The sequence below is a fragment of the Triturus cristatus genome, chromosome 6 (assembly GCF_964204655.1).
Source record: "Triturus cristatus chromosome 6, aTriCri1.1, whole genome shotgun sequence".
Classification (NCBI taxonomy): Eukaryota; Metazoa; Chordata; class Amphibia; order Caudata; family Salamandridae; genus Triturus; species Triturus cristatus.
The window spans coordinates 1,517,560,609-1,517,581,055 of NC_140589.1; the positions used below are offsets into that span (position 1 = coordinate 1,517,560,609).

At 43.7% G+C, this 20,447-nt stretch overlaps 1 protein-coding gene across 3 annotated transcripts in view; it reads left to right on the forward strand.

The window, feature by feature from the left end:
• The window catches only part of PLCB1 (phospholipase C beta 1), a 2,173,917-nt gene that overhangs the window by 1,210,783 nt on the left and 942,687 nt on the right, over window positions 1–20,447 (forward strand). For all 3 annotated transcript variants that reach the window (XM_085612648.1, XM_085612647.1, XM_085612649.1), the window contains exon 8: window positions 12,769–12,869. In XM_085612648.1, coding sequence (XP_085468774.1) covers window positions 12,769–12,869 — 101 coding nt within the window. The remainder of the gene's footprint in view (window positions 1–12,768; window positions 12,870–20,447) is intronic.

Below are 20,447 nucleotides of genomic sequence, written 5' to 3' on the forward strand. Positions count from 1 at the left end.
CCCTCTGAAAAGCGGATCTAGAAAGGATGTGCTACAAAGATTCTTGAAGGCCTGTTGGGAGGCCCAAGAGGAAGATGATGCAGATGAAGAGAATGGTTTTGTTCCCCCAGATCTGCCCGTGATCGGAGCAGTCTCAAGGGCTGGCAGCTCTCATTCCAGTAGGGGGCTCACTCCAGAGGAGTTGGAGGAGAATCAAAGGGTGAGAAACCATGAATTGGAAATAATGAAAATGAAGCAATTGGAAGTAGACAAGGCGGCGGAGGAGAGCAAGAAGATGCATGCCTTGGCAGAATTGAAATTGACCTTGGCACATGAATTAAGAATGAGGGAGCTTGATTTGGAGCTCGAGAGGCTTGAGGCCATGAGTGTCTCAGCTGAAGAAGAATGGTTAGCTCAAGAAGTGAGCTTTGCTGAGTTGGAGGTGGAGTCCAGCTCAGATGGTGGTAGCAAGAATGTAATATCCAGTGCTGAGGGAGAGGTACAAACACCCAGAGATGTGGCGCCTAACTTGAGGGAGGGGGTTGACATACACCAGGGGGTTCAGGTTTATGATGTAGTTCCAGTGGAGTGCAGTGTCCCTGAAGTGGATTGGGGAACTGGCACAGGGGACCATATTCCTAGTGGTGGGAGGGACACTCTACTGACCCTAGATGAGAGGTACAGGGAGAGGGGTTCCCCCATGGTAGAAACCTTGGTGTGTGAGTGTGAAGACCGCCCAGAAGAGTGTGAGTTGTGTGACAGAGACAGTCAGGTACTGTCTCGCCAATCTCAGGAGAGTGGTGTGGGGTACTTGTGTGAGGCACTGGAGGGTGAGGCAAACGGTAGCTTGGTTAACAACTGTGGGGGGCTGTGTGATTCATTTGTTGGAGAGCATATTTTAAGTCCCTGTTTTCCAGAGCTATGCCAACACCCGGTGGAGTGTGAGTTCTCTGGTTCCAGAGAGCTTGCGTTGGAGGCAGACCTTTGGTTGGATGTCAAAAGGTCTGGGGAGTGATCCCAAAAGGAGTGGCCCGGATATCTTCCAGACCTATGAGGTGGAAGAGGTTCAGTGTAGCCCAGTTAGGTCCCAGTGTAGTGGGAGGGGTGTAGGGGCTCACGTCCTGTCTCAGTGGAGAAGGGGTGAGTGTGGGACTGTGGGTCCCAAGGTGCCCGAAACCCAGTCTCAGGGCCTGGAGGGTTCCTTAAGGGAACACCAGGTTGGGGGCCTAGACAGTGCTAGTAGGCCATTTGAGGAGGATCTCCTAGTGTCAGGAGAACCTGGAGCCTCTGTAAACAGAGCTCCAGTGGTTCTGGTGTCTGGCGGTACCGCTCCAGTTGGGAGGGTGCAGGAGTCCAGACTGAGGGGTGAGAGGGGGATGTGTTCCCCAGTGGGAGAACCAGTGGGTCAGGGACCAGCCAGAAGGGCTGAGTCCCCTAGGAGTGACCATGGTGACACCACTTCTGTCCTGGGGGATCTTTGCGCACTGTCGGGTGGACAGGGGCCGGGAGATCTGCGCCAGGCAGACTGTCACGAGACACATGAGTCATGTGTCACCCTCGGGGAGATACTGTGTGAGTCCCCAGAAGTCCTGGCATGCCAGGCAGGTGTGCAACCGCAGGGTTTAGTCCCTGGGTTGGGAGGCCAGGTTCAGGATCTGCCTGACCTGGGGGGAAGGACATCTGTAAGCTGTGTCCTGACCGGTTTGGCTTCCAGGGGTACCCCTCCAGTGGGGAGGGTGCAGCTCTCTGGAAGGGGGTGCAGAGGGAGAGAGTCCTCGCCTCTGACCCCGGTGCAACCTGAGGGTTTAGACCCTAGGTTGGGAGACCAGTTGCTGGAGAGAGGTCCTGAACTGGAGGGAGGGACATCTGTAAGCAGTGTCTCTACCAGTTTGTCTTTGAGGTGTACCACTCCGAGTGGGAGGGTGCAGAATTCTGGAAAGGGGTGCAGAGGGAGGGAGTCCTCGCCTCTGACCCCGGTTCACCTGGAGGGTGTAGACCCTAGGTTGGAGGGCCAGGTCCGGGGTGTCCCCCCTGACCTGGGATCCCAGTTGCAGGATAGAACCCCTGAACTTGTGGGCGAATGGTGCAGGACACCTGCCACAGGTGCCCTGACTATTCTAGAAGAGGGTACCGCTCCAGGTGGGAGGGTACAGAGCCCCAAGGAAGAGGAGGACTGGGTATGGAAAAGCCTACCCCAGCCTCCTGTCCAGCCGCCAGATACAGGCCCGGGGCTGGTGGGTCAGTGCCAGGTTGTCAGACCCGACCTGACAGGAAAGGAAGTGGACGAGGGGTGCCGAGCACCTGGGGCTACTGCCCCCCCCTTCTGACGCCACAGGGGTTTGAGAGCCCTGAGAGGCATAAGGCCTGGGTCTCATCCCTGACCACTGTCACTGGTCACGGCGGCTTGCTGTCTGTCTGTTGGGACACACCTGTGAGCAAGTTAAGGCTAGGTGCTGCACAGGTGGTGTCCACAGGTGAAGAGAAGGGTTCCACATGGGTTGGCTTGGTGGGCCCTGAGAGTATGGATGGAGAGATCCAACCGGGTTCAGGAAGGCGTAGAACAGGAATAGTACCCTGCTGTTTGGGCCAGTTTCCGTGTTCTATCGCCCTAAGCAGGGAATCCCATCGAGGTATCGCTTGGTCTACCCTGGCTTTAGGCTGGAAGGGGGTTGTGTTGGAAACGGCCCTTTTTGCAGGGTTATCCCCAAACTTTTTGCTTCTTCCTCCTTTATTTTTTCTGACCCATGGTTGTTGGCAATAGGACTCTGGGCACTTTACCACTGCTGATCAGTGCTAAAGTGCATATGCTCTCTGTATAAATTGTTATATTGATTGGTTATCCATGATTGGTATATTTGTTTCACCTGTTAGCCCCTAGTAAAGTGCACTGCGTGTGCCAGGGCTGGTGATTCAAATGCTACTAGTGGGCTGCAGCACTGATTGTGCCACCCACAGGAGTAGCCCTAAAATGATGTCTTAGGCCTGCTTGCAGTGCCTATGTGCAGTCCAGGACTGCCATGTCGACCTGGCCAGTGCACCCACTGACCAGGCCTTATCCTTCCCTTTCTGTACATGTCAGGCATCCCTATGGTGGCCCTAGGTACCCCCCTTGGCTGGGTGCAGTGTATCTGAAAGGTAGGGCATGTACTGAGGTGTGTAACATGCCCTGGTAGTGAATTACAGCCATTTTCGTTTTTCACTGCTGAGAGGCTATCTTGCCCATAGGATAGAATGGGGAAGGCTGTTTACATGCCTATCTTCCCATAAGGGCAAGATAGAAAATCCAAGTTTGGTATCTCTGTGTTCAGAATTTAATTATACATCTTTTTAGCAAGATGGTTTTTAAATTCACTGTGTGAGAATGGCACTTTTTAGAAAGTAGCTATTCTTCTGTTTAACCTTCCTGTGTGCCTGTGTGCTGGTTGGCTGACTGGTGTCATGTGATGGGCCAGGTGGCTCCAGGAGCCTGGATGAGTCAGCAGCAGGGTGAATAGGGAGATCTGCTTTAGGTGGGTGGGAGGAGTAGTCCCTGGGTTTGAATAGGGCTGCCCCTGCCAGCACAAAGCTGGCTCCACCCCCTGCTGGGTGTCTAACGACCCTGCCCCTCACTCTGAAAGGAACCAGGTGCTCCAGAGCAGAGCACACCCAGGAACCGGTTTGAGCAGGGCAATCCCCCCACTGGAACAAAGAGAGACAAAGACTTGGAGGGGTATAAGAAGAGGACCCCAGACACCTAAACTTTAGATCACTTTGGAACTAAGAAGAAACCTCTGCCAAGGAGAAAGCTGAAAAGGACTGAAGAGGAGAAGACTGCCTGCTTGCTGTTTTGCTTTGCTGCCAAGGAGAGGGGAAGGACTTTGCTGTGTCCCCTTCTTTTGATTCTGATCTCCAAGGGCCTGAGAAGAGCTGGCTCCCTGTTAAGAAGTCCCAGGAACAAAAGGACTTCACCACCAGCTCCCCTGGAACTCTGCTGAAGGAGTTCTGACCTGCCTTGGAGTACTTGCCCAGTCTTGGGGCCTCAGGAGGTCGTTTTTGCTGTGTTTGGGAGCTGGGAAGCAGAAGCGTGAAAAAGAGTAACTGGTACCCAACGCATCATCCGATTGCGTGTCGCAAGAACGAGAGTGCGAGGAAAATTCCATCGCGGCACCATCGCAACACGCAGGGTCCCCGCATCGCCGAGTGCGTCGAGCATCGTCCCGAAGCGAGAAGATTCCTGACATTGCGAGGGTCGTCGCAGAACCAGTTTGCGAGCCGCACCACTGCCGGTGCGTGAAAGTCTCCAGTCATCGTGTGCGTCGACGCAGAGTCCCGTTCCGTGGCGCATCGAGAGTTGCGGCGCCGGAAGTCAACGCTGCGCCGCGCATCGTGCCACATCGAAGCGCGTCGCATCGAACCTGTGCGTGAAGCTTCCCCCTAAGAAACCTACGCAACGAAAGCCAAAGTCATCGCATCCTCCCCCTACAGATCGGAGCCGGCGCATCCACCTCTGCTGCATGAAGCAGGGCTGCTGCAACACCTCCCCAGGATCTCAGGACTATCGCATCGCCTTTGCCATCTTCCTTGTTATAGCTTTTGGGAACCTTATCGCAACTACAGGTACTGTTGGGCACGAAAGTGTCGCATTTTGTGCATTGAGAGTCGCATTGTGCAAGACACTGACTTTTACATCCTGGAGTACTTTCTCCAAACTCTTGAACTATCTTTAAAGTAACCTTTTTGAATTATATGTTGGTTTGTCTGTAGTATTTGGTCTTGTGAAGTTTTTAGTAAAGATACCTTATTTTTCTAAAACTGGTGTGGAGTAAATCTGTGGTGTTTTCACTGTGTTACTGTGAGTGTTGGTACAAATACTTTACACATTGCCTTTGATAGCCTAGACTGCTCAGGCCAAGCTACCTAGAGGGTGAGCAGGGGTTATCTTAACAGTGTATCCCCCTTTCCCTGACTAGAAGCAAGGGTCCCTACTTGGACAGTGGTACCTACCCTGCCAACTAGAGACCCCCAGATCTAACAATAACTATCTATATCTGAGTGTGTGAGATTTTGGGAGTGGCTGTATACGCCATAGTGCAAGGATATCTGTGTCATGTGCTGTTTGTTTTTTCTGCAGGAAGACACAGAATTTGTTAGTATTTTTATAAGTGGACTTGAGTGTGTTTAACTGTATAGGTGAGTAAATTGGACTGTGATTAATTATTTGCATGACTGACTAGATGTGTCAGTACCTCAATGGATGATTGGTGGTGTGTGAGTGTCTATATAGGTGTATAAATGCACAGAGTGACTGTAAGTATGAGTGACTGTAGAGGTGAGTGAGTGGACATGTATGTAGATCTAAAAGTCAATGAGTGGGTGAGTAGTTATTGGTATTGGAGTATCTATGGTTGTCAAAATGGCCGTCTGAAATTTTGAGTCGGTGTAGCAAAGGTTAGATTAGGGTGTGAGAAGATGCACTAATTTATCACATGGATGACGTCATCAGTGATGTCATCAGTGATGTCATTTGAGATGTCATCAGTGATGTCATCAGTGATGTCACTGACCATGTCATGAGTGATGTAATATGTAACATCATCAGCAGTGCATTGCGGGGGCGCGAGTTATAGTTAGCTGAACTAACTATAACAGGGGAATTTCTACGGTTTTGTACGAGGGAAATGTCCAGCTAACTATAACGCCCCTGAAACCTATGGTTTTTTCAGTGAATATATATATATATATATATATATATATATATATATATATATATATATATATATATATATATATATATATTGTTATCAGGCAGATTGCTTGAACACATTGCAGTTATGCAGAAGATTTCTGCAAGAAATGATATTGTTATCCAGCAATCTTATAAGGGAGGCAATATCTGAGAGTGCTGAAATCAAACGGGAAGAACAAAGGGGACTGCGTAAAAGGTTGATAGCCCTAGATTGGAATGTAATGATGGAAGAGTTTACCGCCATGGAGATCCATGCGGAGTGATACTACTGGTTGCATTCCTAGATGTTATGAGATGTCTTACTGATGTAACGGGGCCTGTTGTTTTTTCATATAATTTGTATGTTTTAAGATTTACTGCTGGATTAGGAAACACATGAAGGTGGGTAGGAGTGCTTTGGATCTAAAAGTATGTGCTAATAATATTGCATAGTATTGGCATTGCAGCTGAGCTGGTGCGTGAGTTTTTTGTTGGTATTGTTGTTTATTTTATTGTCATTGAGTAGATATATTGTTGGCAATTGTATTGCAGACACTAGGTGGTCAATCATTAAGATGTCAGTGCCTTGCAGGATTCCTGATAAAGCAATGCAGGGGGCACAATAGAGGTATACAACGTTTGATGTAAGCCTTGATATTATCAGGTTGACACTATGCTTTGTAATAACATTATTGAATTACAATGTGAAGTACAGTATGACCTTACCACCAATGTAATGTTGTATTATGACAATTTTCTGGAACAAAATTAATAAAATCTGTATTAAAAAAAAGGGAGGCAATATAGTGTTGTGGCCATTGTCTGTGTATAAAGCTCAGGCTTATTCACAATTAAACGATGCACAATGATACAGCAGAATGTCCCCAAACAGCTACAACAAGGTCTAGGAGGGATTCCATAATCAGTTGTCTAAATGTCGGGGCATGAAGTTACTCAATGACGATGAACTGATATTTCTTAAAATTGTCCATTCAATGATTCCCGTGCTTTACCTAATTCCGAAAATACACAAACACGCTAGCAATCCCCCTGGGAGACCTATTATATCTGCCATTGGGGGCTTATTTGAAACAACTTCCAAGTACATTGATTACTTCTTTCAGGATCTTGTTAGAAACTTACCGTCTTTCATACTTGACACCGGTGCTTTCCTTAAGAAAATCTATGACACTGTGTGGGATGACTCATATGTGTTCATGACGTTAGATGTTTTATCACTGTACACCAGCATAAGACATGAACAAGGTCTAAGAGCCATCAAACACTTTCTGGGGGCCAGAGCCATTAGTTCCTATCAACACACCATCATGATGTTACAAATGATAGAGTGGTGTCTGGACAACAATTTTTTTCCTGTTTGATAAACATCTGTACAAACAGATGCAGTTAACTGCGATGGGTACATGCTTGGCCCCCAGTTATGCAAACATGCATATGGGCTGGTGGGAGGAGCAGGTGCTCACCTCAGAATTTTCAGAAGAATGGACTCAGAACATTGTCCTTTGGTCACAGTATATCGATTACCTCTTTGTGCTTTGGAAAGGGTCCATTGAATCATTTAGGGCCTTTGTGGATCCGCTTAATGTTAACGATCTCAATCTAGTATTCACTAGCAACATCAGCACAACTGAGATCGAGTTTCTAGACTTGCAGGTCTATGTTCATAACAATCGTATCCATACCAGGACCTTCCGTAAGGAGACCAGGGGCAATTCCATACTTCATGCGCAATGTTTTCATCTGCTCATATAGAGGTAGAGCATTCCTTATGCGGAAAGCTGCACCTGAAAAGAAATTGCAGTGAGGCTCAGTCTTTGAGGGATGTACAGGCTAAGCTTGACCTCAGATTCCGTGCATGCGGCTATAGCCTTAAGGTGTTGAAAAACACAAAGACCAAAGTTGAATCCATTCCTAGAGAGGCATTGCTGTTCAGACCCACAAAAGTAAAACTAAATCTAACTCACAGGGCTCTGTGAGAATGATTACGGGGTATAACACTTACCACCAGAGAGTCAGGAACATCGTTTACTCACATTGGAATCTGATTCGCAGCGATCCGACTATTGGACCCTCTATGCCCAAACATCCACTCCTATCTTTCAGGCGGGCTAAATCCATGAGGGGAGAACTGTGTCCCAGTAGTCCAGAAATGGCTAAATCAGAGTCTAGGTTGGAACCACCCCCAGGTTTCCATAAATATCATAAATGTAAAGCATGTACCATGGGCCAAAACACCAGTGAGATATACAGTCCTCTGAGTAACACCACTTTGAAAATCATTCATTTAATTGCAGGAGTGAGTATGTGGTGTATGTGCTCCAATGTTCTTGTCCAAAACGCTATGTGGGCAGTACTAAACAAATGGTCCACATAAGAATCCTTCAACAGTTAAGAGCAATTGCTAAGGATGACAAGACATATCCTGTTGCACGACACATTGATGATGTACATACAGGCAGCAGTGCAGATCTAGGGTATTATGCCATAGATTCAGTTCCTAGTCACATAAGGGGTGGAAACTGGAAGTTAATTGCATAGACTCGAGTCATGTTACATTATTTTGCTTAATAGCAAGATCCCCAACGGTTTGAACTTGGATGAGGAAATGTACATTCATTTGTAACATTCCTTTTTTCAGTTACATCGGGCATGCTCCTCACGCCTCTTGAGCCCAGTTCCAGTGCAGTCAGCTGCAAGCAGAATATTCTGCTGGCCTTTATATTCATTCCCTTTTAGTTTTTCCACTTGGGTGGGCAAGTGTCACTTTAGTTGTTGAACACTTATTTCACAATTTTGTGCATTTAATTTTTAATTTGGTAACCTTTTGCTGCTGTGTGTGTGGGAGGTTCAGCGGGAGGATTGTCTCTTGTATGTTGTGATTGAGAAAGGACGTTAGGGACACTTGTCCAACTACTCTTTGTTTCTTTCGATTCTAACATTACATGTCGTTTCATATGCCCACTTGGGATCTATAAGTGTGCTATGAATTTTAGCCATTCTTGATTGAGTTTGCTCTCCCGGTTTTTCTTGCGCAGTGCAGTAGTATCTAGATTGCATCAACTCATGTTATGATATAAGTTGGCAATTAACTGCATTGTCCCTGTCCCTAACTTGCATTTTGATTTTGAAGCTGAAGCCACACCACATCCAAATGTGTATACATACATTTTTATGTTCGATCAAGGCAGATTACTTTTGCCATAACACCAAGGCAACATTGCAGTTTACGTTTCTAATCATGCCAGGGGCCTTGCAAAGTGCTATATTGTGTTGCTTTAGTTTGTTCAGCACTAGATTATTTAATTTAATTTTGTGTGTTCGACTTCTATGTTGCAATAGTATTGAACTAATTTGCTACATGTTTCATGGTTTGAATTTTACAATGAAACATCAGTGATTTTTGTTATTCACATTTTCCATGAATGCATGCATTAGTATGTTTTCTGTGGCCACTACCTGTCTGGTATACACTAGTGGTATTTAAGGCTTGAGTAATGGCGGCCGCACTATGTGATCAAGGTGGCTGTGACTACCGAAACGCGTCGTCCTATGAGTGCTTTTGCCTAAATAAACGCTTCTCCTAAATTCCGTGTTGTCGGAGCACATTTGAATGGAATGGAATATATATATATATTGAAAATTTTGCCAGCATTGTCAAAGCAAGTATCGGTGCTCAGTAATCTTGGCACAAGTAGTACAGTTCACTTTTCATGAATCGGTTACCACCCTAAATTAGGGGTCAGTAACTAATGAATGCTTTGTGATCACAATTACCATCACAAACCATAGATACATCCTTTTGCGACTGACAAATATGAGGGGGGTGCCTTATTCATGCTGCCTCCAATTTGCAATTCAGACACGGTAGCAGAACCTCTTTTTGAGTTGGAATGACTTTTCTGACTTACAAAACAGGCATTTCAAAAACGTGTTCTGTGGTTACATATCCTGTACTATTGCGATTTATCGATTTTGCCACCAAAATATACCGTTGTCAATTGGGCCTGTTGTAATTTGGCCCTTGTATTGTACTCTTTCCTTTCCTCTGCGAAAATGAGTGAAGGTTGTCGTTATATTAATACATTTATGATAAAAAATATACATGGGACCAGAATCCAAGTTGTGGTTTGGCAATAGGTACAGAGTGAAAATTGTGACAAAAACATTGTGGAAGCCAGTGCCAGAAAAAAAGAAAAAACACCAACAATTGGCATATCAACTCTAAAGAACATCGCCGAGTTTAGAGAACTTAAACACAGCACTTTACTAATTTACGAACAAAATATAAAACAACCTGTAGTAGTCTTTATATGAGTTTCTTTAGAGTTGATATGCCGGTGTTTAAGTTTGAAAATTGAGATGCAATCCTATTTATTGTCATGTAATTCTATTTTTTTTGCCATGTATGTGTTTATATCCTGCAGTTGCCAGCATGTGTGGTATTAGTGTGGGGTTCTACTGAATGTGGCATAGTTCTATGAATTACAGCAGGCTCGATCAGTTGAATTCTTGGTGGTTGCTCGCTTTATTTGTTGGTGGATCACCGTGCATAAATATGTTTAAAAAAAGCCCATGTTTCGGACTTTGCTTTTGGCGAAAAAGTGTGTCCTTTGTTTCTGAAGTAGGGATCAGTGGAAATGTTAAGCCTAGCAGGCTTGAAAAATAAATCATAGTTAACTATCTGATGTCACAATGGTGCACAGTCACTTTCAAATTCTACTTTTGCATTGGCACCATATACTTGTCACAATAAAATTAACCAACTATACTAATATTTTCTGCACATAGGCAATATGTCTCTGTTTCATCCATTTTTCAATGTCCGTAAATGTGCATTTTGCAAGAGGTTAAATTCACCAAAGATAGGGTCCCATTTTTAGAATGATTCATAAAATATAGGAGAAGCAATTAGGGTGATTCCCTCTGCTGTGCTAGAATTTAGTTAATACATATGTATTAGGGTTAGCCATTATTGAGGGGCAACTGAAGATCCTAAGAATTTCAGTAACGCAAGGCCGGATCTCTTCATGAACGAGGGTGGGCATACCCAATCATATGGTGGTCATTTATCAGTTATAACTTGTCTATCAAACAAACAATTATATAGAATGTCAAAACTTGTACCAAATGACCTACCTAACGTGTCACCGATCTATTATAATCTGAGTGGGCAAGGTTATGGAGAAGATCCTTAACCTTGTTCATCAGAGTTGTTGAAAATATGTTATCAATGTTTAAATGTACAATTGGGCATGAAATATGAGACAGGTGAATGAATCAATGAGCGAGTTAGGGACTGAGAGAGAATGTCAATGCACATAGATAGCACACCTAGGAACATAACTGTTTTCGGATGCCGATGACTTGACTCTTGGAATTTGAGGAAGTTGCAGAAAGTTGCTAAAGATAACCATTGTGTCCAGTAAAGCAGGGAACGGTTCCACACTACAAGAACACTCACAGAATAATGTCTCTTAACCTTAGGGTGCACTGGCAGAGAGTGGGGTAGAAAAAGAGAACCCAACAGGATTTATCTCTCCATTATCTGTTGGATAAATAGGAAAAACAGTTCCTGCTTTTGTATGCCAGATAACTTAAATTAAATCATGTTCAGTGGGATCTTTACAGTGATTTCAAACATGAATGGATTTGCATGTACATCTAAATAACCATACAATGTATGAAATACCTTATTTTTAATTGTCAATACATGGTCAATATATTTCCTCATTAAGCAGTGTAAAACAGAAGTTCCCATGCACTCAGTAATAGAAGCTGTACAGTGAAAGAGTTCAGGAAAGTTTTGCTATGTATGAAATACCTTAATCATGAAACAATTACATTTTTGAGACATCTATATTGATTCAGTCATGCCATTTGCCATTGCCTTTTAGGTATGTGATACAATTTTTTTGCATCTATCATGTTTTGCTTAAGGACAAAGCAATGTACTTTGATCCTTCTTTATGAAACAATAAACCATTTTCATTTCAATCTTCCTTTAAATCAATTTCAATTAGTGTAACATTTCTATTTCTCTTAAAGCATAAACAGTGCCAGTTAGAGGTTTCAGTTTGAACAATATTTTTCTGCTAGGGAGCAGTTCATCTTATGATTTGAAAATATTTTTCAGTAAATAAACTGTAACCATTAGTGGGTTTAAAGGTTTACCTCAGGATGTCAAATGTAGTCTTTATGTTCCACTTTTCTCTATTCATGATTCTGCCACACTGTTTCCAAACTCAAAAATAAAACAAGCCTTGATAACGCCATTCGGTCCTTCCTTACCATGCTCTGGCTCGCTGCTGTTGGCATTGCCATTGCTTTGAAAATTTTGCCAGCATTATCAAAGCCAGTATTGGTGCTCAGCAATCTTGGCACCAGTAGGACAGTCCCCCTTTCATGAATCGGTTACCACCCCAAATCAGGGGTCAGTAACCAATCAATGCTGTGTGATCACAGTTGCCATCACAAACCATAGATACATCCTTTTGCGACTGACAAATATGAGGGGGATGCCCTATTCTTGCTGCCTCCTATTTGCAATTCACACACGGTAGCAGAATCTCTTTTTGAGTTGGAATGACTTTTCTGACTTACAAAACAGGCATTTCAAAAACGTGTTCTGTGGTTACATATCCTGTACTATTGCGATTTATAGATTTTGCCATAAAAGCATACTGTTGTACATTGGGCCTGTTGTGATTTGGCCCTTCTATTGTACTCTTTCCTTTCCTCTGCGAAAATGAGTGAAGGTTGGCGTTATAATAATAAATTCACAATAAAAACAATAATGGGACCAGAATGCAAGTTCTGGTTTGGCAATAGGTACAGAGTGAAAATTGTGACAAAAACATTTTAGAAACCAGTGCCAGAAAAAAAGGAAAAACACAAACAATTGGCCCCTTGTTTGAACATTAAGAAAATTTCACTAAAGGATTGTTTTCCAGATAATTTCAAATCCAATCTGATTTTGCACCGTATAATTTGTTTAGTTTTTATAAGATTACTTTGTAAACTCAGAAGAAGAAATGTAATCACTAACTTGTTTTTTCACTTTGCAGAGCGATTCAATCCCACAAGATGACTTCACGCCAGAAGCATACCGAGCGTTTCTAAACAACATATGCCCTCGACCAGAAATTGACAACATCTTTTCCGAATTGTAAGAAAGCAGAACAAATTTTCCTTCTCGCTGGTTTTGTGTGTTGTGCTGATTCTGTGGAGTGCTTAAGCCAGACTCACTTGAGGAGAACTAAGAGTAGTCTGCCTTCTCATAAGGCACTGGAGCTGAAACTGCTGTAGAATAATTTTTTCTGCTGGCTGTGACCCTTAAAAAATAAACTTTAATTGTAATGGACAATGTATTCATAGAGGCTGATAAATGCAAAATATTTCTGTTCTGAGAGGACAAGATACCAAAATTCTACCTTTAAATAAACGTTGCACATGCAGTAGGGATCTTTACCTACATCTTGCAAACCTAAATCATTACAACCAAGTTGGAGGGGTCCAACGTTCTTTGTTATGTCATACTGTTTAACTTAGTCTTGGGCACAGATGATATGCTTTGCTATAAGATGAATAAGAGTGGCGTTAAGGTGCAGATAAAAAGGTGTAATAAGAAAGAGTAATATTTACTCCGGTTCACATAGTAAAAAAGCACACAATAATGATGTGCTGATGAGAAACACAAAACATTGTTGCATAGGGGTATTGGTGTTTTTTTTTTTTTCTGTGCAGTTTTGTTTTTATGCTTCATTGTGGCATTATGTATTTGTTGCTTTTTTGTATTGTGCACTGTTCTTTTTTATTGTGCTGCTAGTCTGCTTTGTATTATGTTTATGTTGTGCTCTGTAATTACTTTAAATATGGTAATAAATGATGTTACATTTATTGGTAAACATGTTCAGCAACAAACAATCATATACCACCATCGTGGTAAAATACCCTTGCTCTAGCTATTCACCTATTTAAGACACCAGTGAGCCCATACATGTAAGAGAGACCAGAAGCCAGATTACACATTTTGGAGTGGTGCTACTACATGTTTTTGGTGGTAAATAATGTACCACTTAGTACAAAAATCTTTTACTGCAGTATTTTGAATCAGATTTCTGGATGTGGTACTGTATTATAAGAGTGTTTGTGCATATATATTGTGATGCGTTTTGTTATGGTATGATGTTTTCTGATTTGCAATATGTTAATATTGTGTTGTATGGTGGTCTCATCATGTATTCTCTTTTGACTGTTTTGTTATGCTGTGCCCTGTTATGATTTAGTTGTATTGTTAAGTTGCTGCATGTTATGTACTTTTGATACTGCAACAAACGCTGCTACATTTCCAGCCTAAAGCAGCACATTACTATAAGTTCCTGTGACAAAAAAACATTTACCAATGTGTAAGTTGATAAAATACCACCACTTCAGCTCTCCCACCACCTCAGGTAGCCCACACTTTGACAGAGATGTGTGAAACTTAACTGTACCAGTGCTCATGTAATGTAATATAGCCTCAAGTTTTAAATTAGAAATTCCAGTGGTCACTTTATCAATCAATCAATCAGGGGGTTGGTAAAGCGCGACTACTCACCCGAAAGGGTCTCAAGGCGCTGAGGGGGGCGCTCAGCTCCTGGGAGTTCACGGTGTTTCATCGAAAAGCCAGGTCTCGAGGTCCTTCAAGAACATGTGGAGTGTAGGTGTCTGTCATAGGTGGCGAGGGAGGGAGTTCCATGTCTTGGCCACGCGGAGGGAGAAGGAGCATCCTCCTGTTCTGGTCTTCTTGATGGATGGTACCATTGCAAGGGAGAGCTGGGCTGAGCGGAGGGATATTTGTGGTTTGCCGAATGAGAGTGCAGTGGTTCATATATTCTGGTGTTGTGGAGAGCTTTGTGGGCATGTGTGAGAAGCTTGAAAGTGATTCTCTTCCCAACGGGGAGCCAGTGTAGTGTTCATAGGTGTTGGCAGATGTGGTCGTGGCGCAGTAGGTTGAGGACTAGTCTGGCAGCGGACGTTCTGGAGTTTGCAAATGAGGTTCTTGTTGATCCTGGCATAGAGCGCGTTGCCGTAGTCCAGTCTGCTGCTGATGAGTGCATGGGTGGCGGTTTTCCTGTGTTTGAGGGCGATCCAGTTGAAGGTCTTATAAAGTAGGCAGAGGGTGTGGTAGGAGGAAGAGGTGACAGCGTTGATCTAGTGGTCCATTTTGAGTTCGGAGTCCATGATGATTCTGTGACTGTGTGTTTGGTCCTTGGGGGGGAGAGTTCCCAAGAGTGGGGGGCCACCAGGTGTTGTTCCAGGCATCGGGATGTGGGCCCATGATGAGTACTTTGGTTTTGTCCATGTTGAGTTGTAGGCAGATGTTCTACATCCACCTGGCAACTGCTTTCATTCCTTCTTGAAAGTTATGTTTGGAGATATTGGGTTCGTTGGAGAGGGAGAGGATGAGTTGGGTGTCATCTGCATACAATACGATGTTGAGTCTGTGTGATCTGACAATGGATGCGAGTGGAGCATTGTAGAGGTTGAACAGGGTGGGGCTGATGGAGGATCCTTGGGGGACTCCGCAGGTGGTCAGTGTGGGTTCTGGGGGAAGGGGGAGTCTGACCTGCTGCGTTCTGCCAGAGAGGAATGAGCGGATCCAGTTGAGGGTCTTGTTCCGGATACCTGCTTCGTGGCGTCTGCGGGCTAGGGTACGATGTGAGACTGTGTTGAAGGCAGCAGAGAGGTCCAGGAGGGTGTGAGCCACAGTCTCTCCTCTATCGAGTAGGGAGCGGATGTCTTCTGTCGCAGCGAGTAGGGTGATTTCGGTGCTGTGGTTCGTCCTGAAGCCTGATTGGGAGGAGTTGAGGATGTTGTTTTCTTCCATGAAGGGCGCAAGTTGACTGTTGACAACTTTTTCCATGACTTTCGCTGAGTATGGGGGGGGTAAGGAAATCGGTCTGAAGTTCCTAAAGACCGTGGGGTCCGCCGAGGGCTTTTTCAGGAGAGGGTTGATCTCTGATTGTTTCCAGTTGTCGAGGAAGGAGGTGGTCTTGAAGGAGCGGTTGATGATTCGTAACAGCTCGGGGGCAATGATGTCTGAGGCTTCGGAGTGGGTGGTCATCATAGTGTTTAGGGTGTCTTCGATGCTGAATAGTGAAGGTTGTTATCATCAAAGTGGTCATAGATGGTCTTGATTTTGTGGTGGAAGAAGGTGCTGAATCTGTCGCAGAAGTCTTGGGAGGGTGGGATGTCGGTAGTCTCACTATTGGGTTTTGTGAACTCTTTGATGATGCTGAAAAGTTCCTTGCTGTTGTGTGCGTGGATGCAGAATCTGTCCTGGAGTACTTTCTTCCTTGAATATCTGATGAGTTTGTGGTGGGCGGTGGTGGCTGATTTGAAGTTGTCGAAATCTGCTGGGGTTTTGGAGTTCCTCCATAGCTTTTCGAGGCATCAGCAGGTTTGTCTAGATTCTCAGAGTTCGCTGGTGTGGACATCTTTGGGAGATGATTGCTTTGAAGGTGAAGTGGACTCAGCAGTGGTCCGTCCATGAGAGTTTGGAGGTGTGGCTGAAGGGGATGGAGTTTCCTGCTGTGAAGATGGGGTCGAGGGTGTGTCCTGCTGAGTGTGTTGGTTCTGGTACAATCTGTTTGAGTCCCATTTTGTGGAGGCTGTCCAGGAGGGAGGTGGAGTTGGGGTCTTGGTGGTTGTCGAGGTGGAAGTTGAGGTCTCCAAGCAAGGTGCAGTCAGTGGAGGTGATGGCATGAGGTGTGATGATGTCGGTGATGGAGTCGGCCAAAGGTGCACGGGATCCAGGGGGACTGTAGATGAGGGTGCTTCAGAGGGTGGTGGATGGGTTGTTCTGTATCTTGAAGTGGAGGTGTTCCATCAGGTCTGCTGGCCCGTCGGAGTAAGTGCTCAAACGGAGGTTAGCTTTGTGGGCGATGGCGATGCCTCCACCTGGGTGGTTGCGGCAATCCATCTGGGAGATTTTGTATCCTTCGGGGATGGTGATCGTGATGTCTGGTCCTGAGGCGGCATTTGTTCGGTAAGGAAGGCGACGTCAGGGGTGGTGCTGTCGAGAAGGTCTCAGATTTCCACGGCATGTCTGTGGAGGGAGCGGATGTTGAGGAGGATGCATTGCAGGGTTTGGGGTGCGATGGAGTTGTTTCTGGATGGCGGAGGTGAGGTCTGGGTCTCAGTGAAGGTGAAGGAGTGGCAGCAGTGTGGGCAGGTGGGAGATCTGTGGGTGTTGAGAGGAGAAGAGAGCTTGCAGTTGTTGTTCTTGCTAGCGTTGAGTGTGTGGAGAGCCAAAGAGCTGTAGCACTGGTGGATCGGGGGACCAGGGTTCCTGGCGTTGGTCCCAGTCAGGTCGTGGATGGGAGCAGACGGGCTTGCCTTTGGCGCGCCAGCAGCTCGGCCACTGCTTCCGCTGTGCATTGGCTGCCATTAAGTAGGGGTTGGGGGAGGGCAGGACAGCTGGGAGGTGGGAGCAGAACACACTGGAGCGGGAAGGGCCACGGGTGCAGCAGCGGCGATAAAAACAGCTGAGAGGAGACAAAGGAAAATGGAAGGCAGAATAAACAGAAATGAAAGGCAAATTAAAAGGAAATGAGAGGGAGATTGAACTGAAATAAAAGGCAAATTAAATAGTAATAAAGGGAAAACTTTATGTGATATGGCACAATATCTGAAAATTAAACAAGGCTGCAACATCATTTATAGAAACTGAATTTTCCAGAAAATCCTCTCAGCCTCACCTTCATACTCTGGTAGCAGAATGACCTCTTACCCAATATAAGTCTAGGCATCTTCTAGAGTGGCCAAATATACTGCCTTGTCATGCTTATGAGCCACCTCTACTAGTGCCAACAGTGGCCATATCCAGCTCCCTCCAATGTATAAAATATGTGCAGTGCCCATACTGCCAACACAGAAACCTGCGAGCAAATATTCCTGGTGAAGTCTATTTTTGTATCCTTTAATTTAGAGTTGAAGTGTGATAATGCTTTGATACCTTGAGAAGTGCTGTGAGGCACATACATGAGTACATCAGTAATGTGCATGTTTTGATATCAACTGCTTTGCCCAAGGGCTAACCCAACTTTGTCTAGAGTGGAAAAATGAAGACATTTTAAACGACATAGACTTGCGTTCACCACCAAATACTTTCCAATATTTTTGCTATTAATGATTTTGCAGCATAATATTTGTGTGGACAATAGTCTGAAATACAGCTTTAGTGTGCACTGTATAGATGTTTATTACTATGTATATTATTCAGATGCTTTGCCTACAAGTTGTGTGAAATAGTTAAGTTGGTCTGTGGAATTCCCTGTCTCACCCGTTTTTGATGCAGGATGTTCTTACAGTTTTGTATGTGGGGCCAGCAGATGGAAGGTTTGTCCCAGGTAGATCATGGTCGAATTTCCTGTGATCTGGAAATTCGACCATGATCTACCTGGGACAAACCTTCCATCTGCTGGCCCCACATACAAAACTGTAAGAACATCCTGCATCAAAAACGGGTGAGACAGGGAATTCCACAGACCAACTTAACTATTTCACACAACTTGTAGGCAAAGCATCTGAATAATATACATAGTAATAAACATCTATACAGTGCACACTAAAGCTGTATTTCAGACTATTGTCCACACAAATATTATGCTGCAAAATCATTAATAGCAAAAATATTGGAAAGTTAAATATCTAGCGGCAATTACAGACATACTATCCTCAAATAAACACCTATATACCTTGAATATATCTATATCGCCAAGTTACATATATTTGGAAACAAGCATATTAAATCTACTCTTAATTATGGATACCTACATTCACAATACGTTTGTTGTCAATATTCTTCCTATGATATTCTTGGAGGCACATGTAAGAAGGAACACCATGTCTGTCTCTGGACCAATCCATGTCAGTGGATTAATGTGACAGGTTGTGGGTACACCATAAACAATTTTGCTCCCTCTCAACCACCATCTGCATTGCAATTAGTTATGCTGCTCAGTTCACCAATACTTGAATATTAGTCTTACCACAGCAGGTACAAGGCAGTTTAGATCCCAGTGCAACAGTTTATCTGTGGCAGTCTGTGGCAGTTTATTAGTTATCTGGGGCTGCTGTTGGAAAAAGAACAACCTCTCAAGACCCTTACCTCCCACCCACTGGAATGTGAAACCACTGTAATTTCTGAACAAGTCTGCTCATATTTTAACGAAAACTGTTTTTTCATTGGTGTTTTTTTAAATTGTATGATTTTAGACTTAATACATTCTAAAAAACATGTTCAAAGTAGCGTTACATTGGTCCAACTAATTGAACATTAAACTGAACAATGCACAGATAAGTCAAAAGTTATTATAATTATTATTCTTATTATTCTCATATTTAACGAGGAACTTCACTTGAGAATTTTACACTGCTGCCCTCGCATAGCATTCCCAAAATATATAATATTTATACATCCCAGGTGCCAGATTGTCATGAGGTATGATCACCTTATTATTTGCATTTTATAGCTTGTATTTTTATGTTTTATGTCATTCAATGTATTATATTGTAAATCATATAATTCAGGGAACTTATAATATAATTAATTTAGAGTGTGAATAAGACAAAAAAAAGGATGATGTTGATCTCTAAAGTTAAACGCTAAAAGTTTTTCTCAAAATTACAGTCTTCAGTGATCTCACTTTTTTAGTGCCACCGTTAAAACATGTAGCAAAAAGATATTGTCCCTAAAATGCTGTTATTCCAATTTGTGTATGTATCTATCAGGATTGTTTGAGTAGAAAAAAAACAGATTTCCTAATAATGTATAATGTTTGAAGTAGACTATACGGGTGGGGGAGAGAGGCTGTGACTGCAGCCCCAAGACCTAATCTGATTCTCACAGTAATCTTTAACTCACATTTGGTAGCTTGACACAAGCAGCAACTCTTACCCTAGAGAAAGTGTTACAGCCTATGCACAAAATATAGTTGAACAATATACACGTAAAAAAATAAACTTTTGGTAAAGTAAATCAGAGGGCCCTCTATAAAAAAATATGAAAGCATGATCCCAATAGGTTGTTGTAAAAGTATAAAAACAATCAAGTTAAAAAATGGACCAATGGACCCAATGAAGGGCAATGTGATCTAGATTCAAGTTGTGTTAAAAAAAAGTGCATTCTATTTCATATCATTTGGATGAAAGACACTTTATCGCCCATCAAGTACAGAGCTGGCAATCTCAAAGGTTTGAAGATCTCAAAGATCCAAGTGGCACCAGTCATTCTTGTGCAGAAGTCTCACACTGAATGTAGCTATTTCTTATACCTGCAACTTGATGGAGGTGCAGTAGCTAGGCTTGCTTTGATTTCCTTGCTTGAAACAGAGGTTCTCAATGCCTTTAAAATTCAAAACTTTTAAGGGTAACCTGTAAAATCCAGTAAGCACTTTGCATGTTCTATTCGATCATGTTCCTTTCGGTAGCCTCTTTTCATGCTTTTAATAAATCATTTTCACAAGTCTTGCTCCTCCTTTCTGTAAGCAGGCTCTTCTCCCTTCCGAAATGCTTAAGCTTCTACTAGAACATTCCTTCAGAAGGCAAGCTCATTTTCATGACAGGGGACTAAACATTCCTGCTCAACCCACAAGAGGAGAATCTTACTCTACAAGTTCCCGATAAGACTAATGAAGGCAGATATTCCTGAAGGCTGGAGACAATGTACAGCACATAATGATGCTCCTAATCTAGGAAT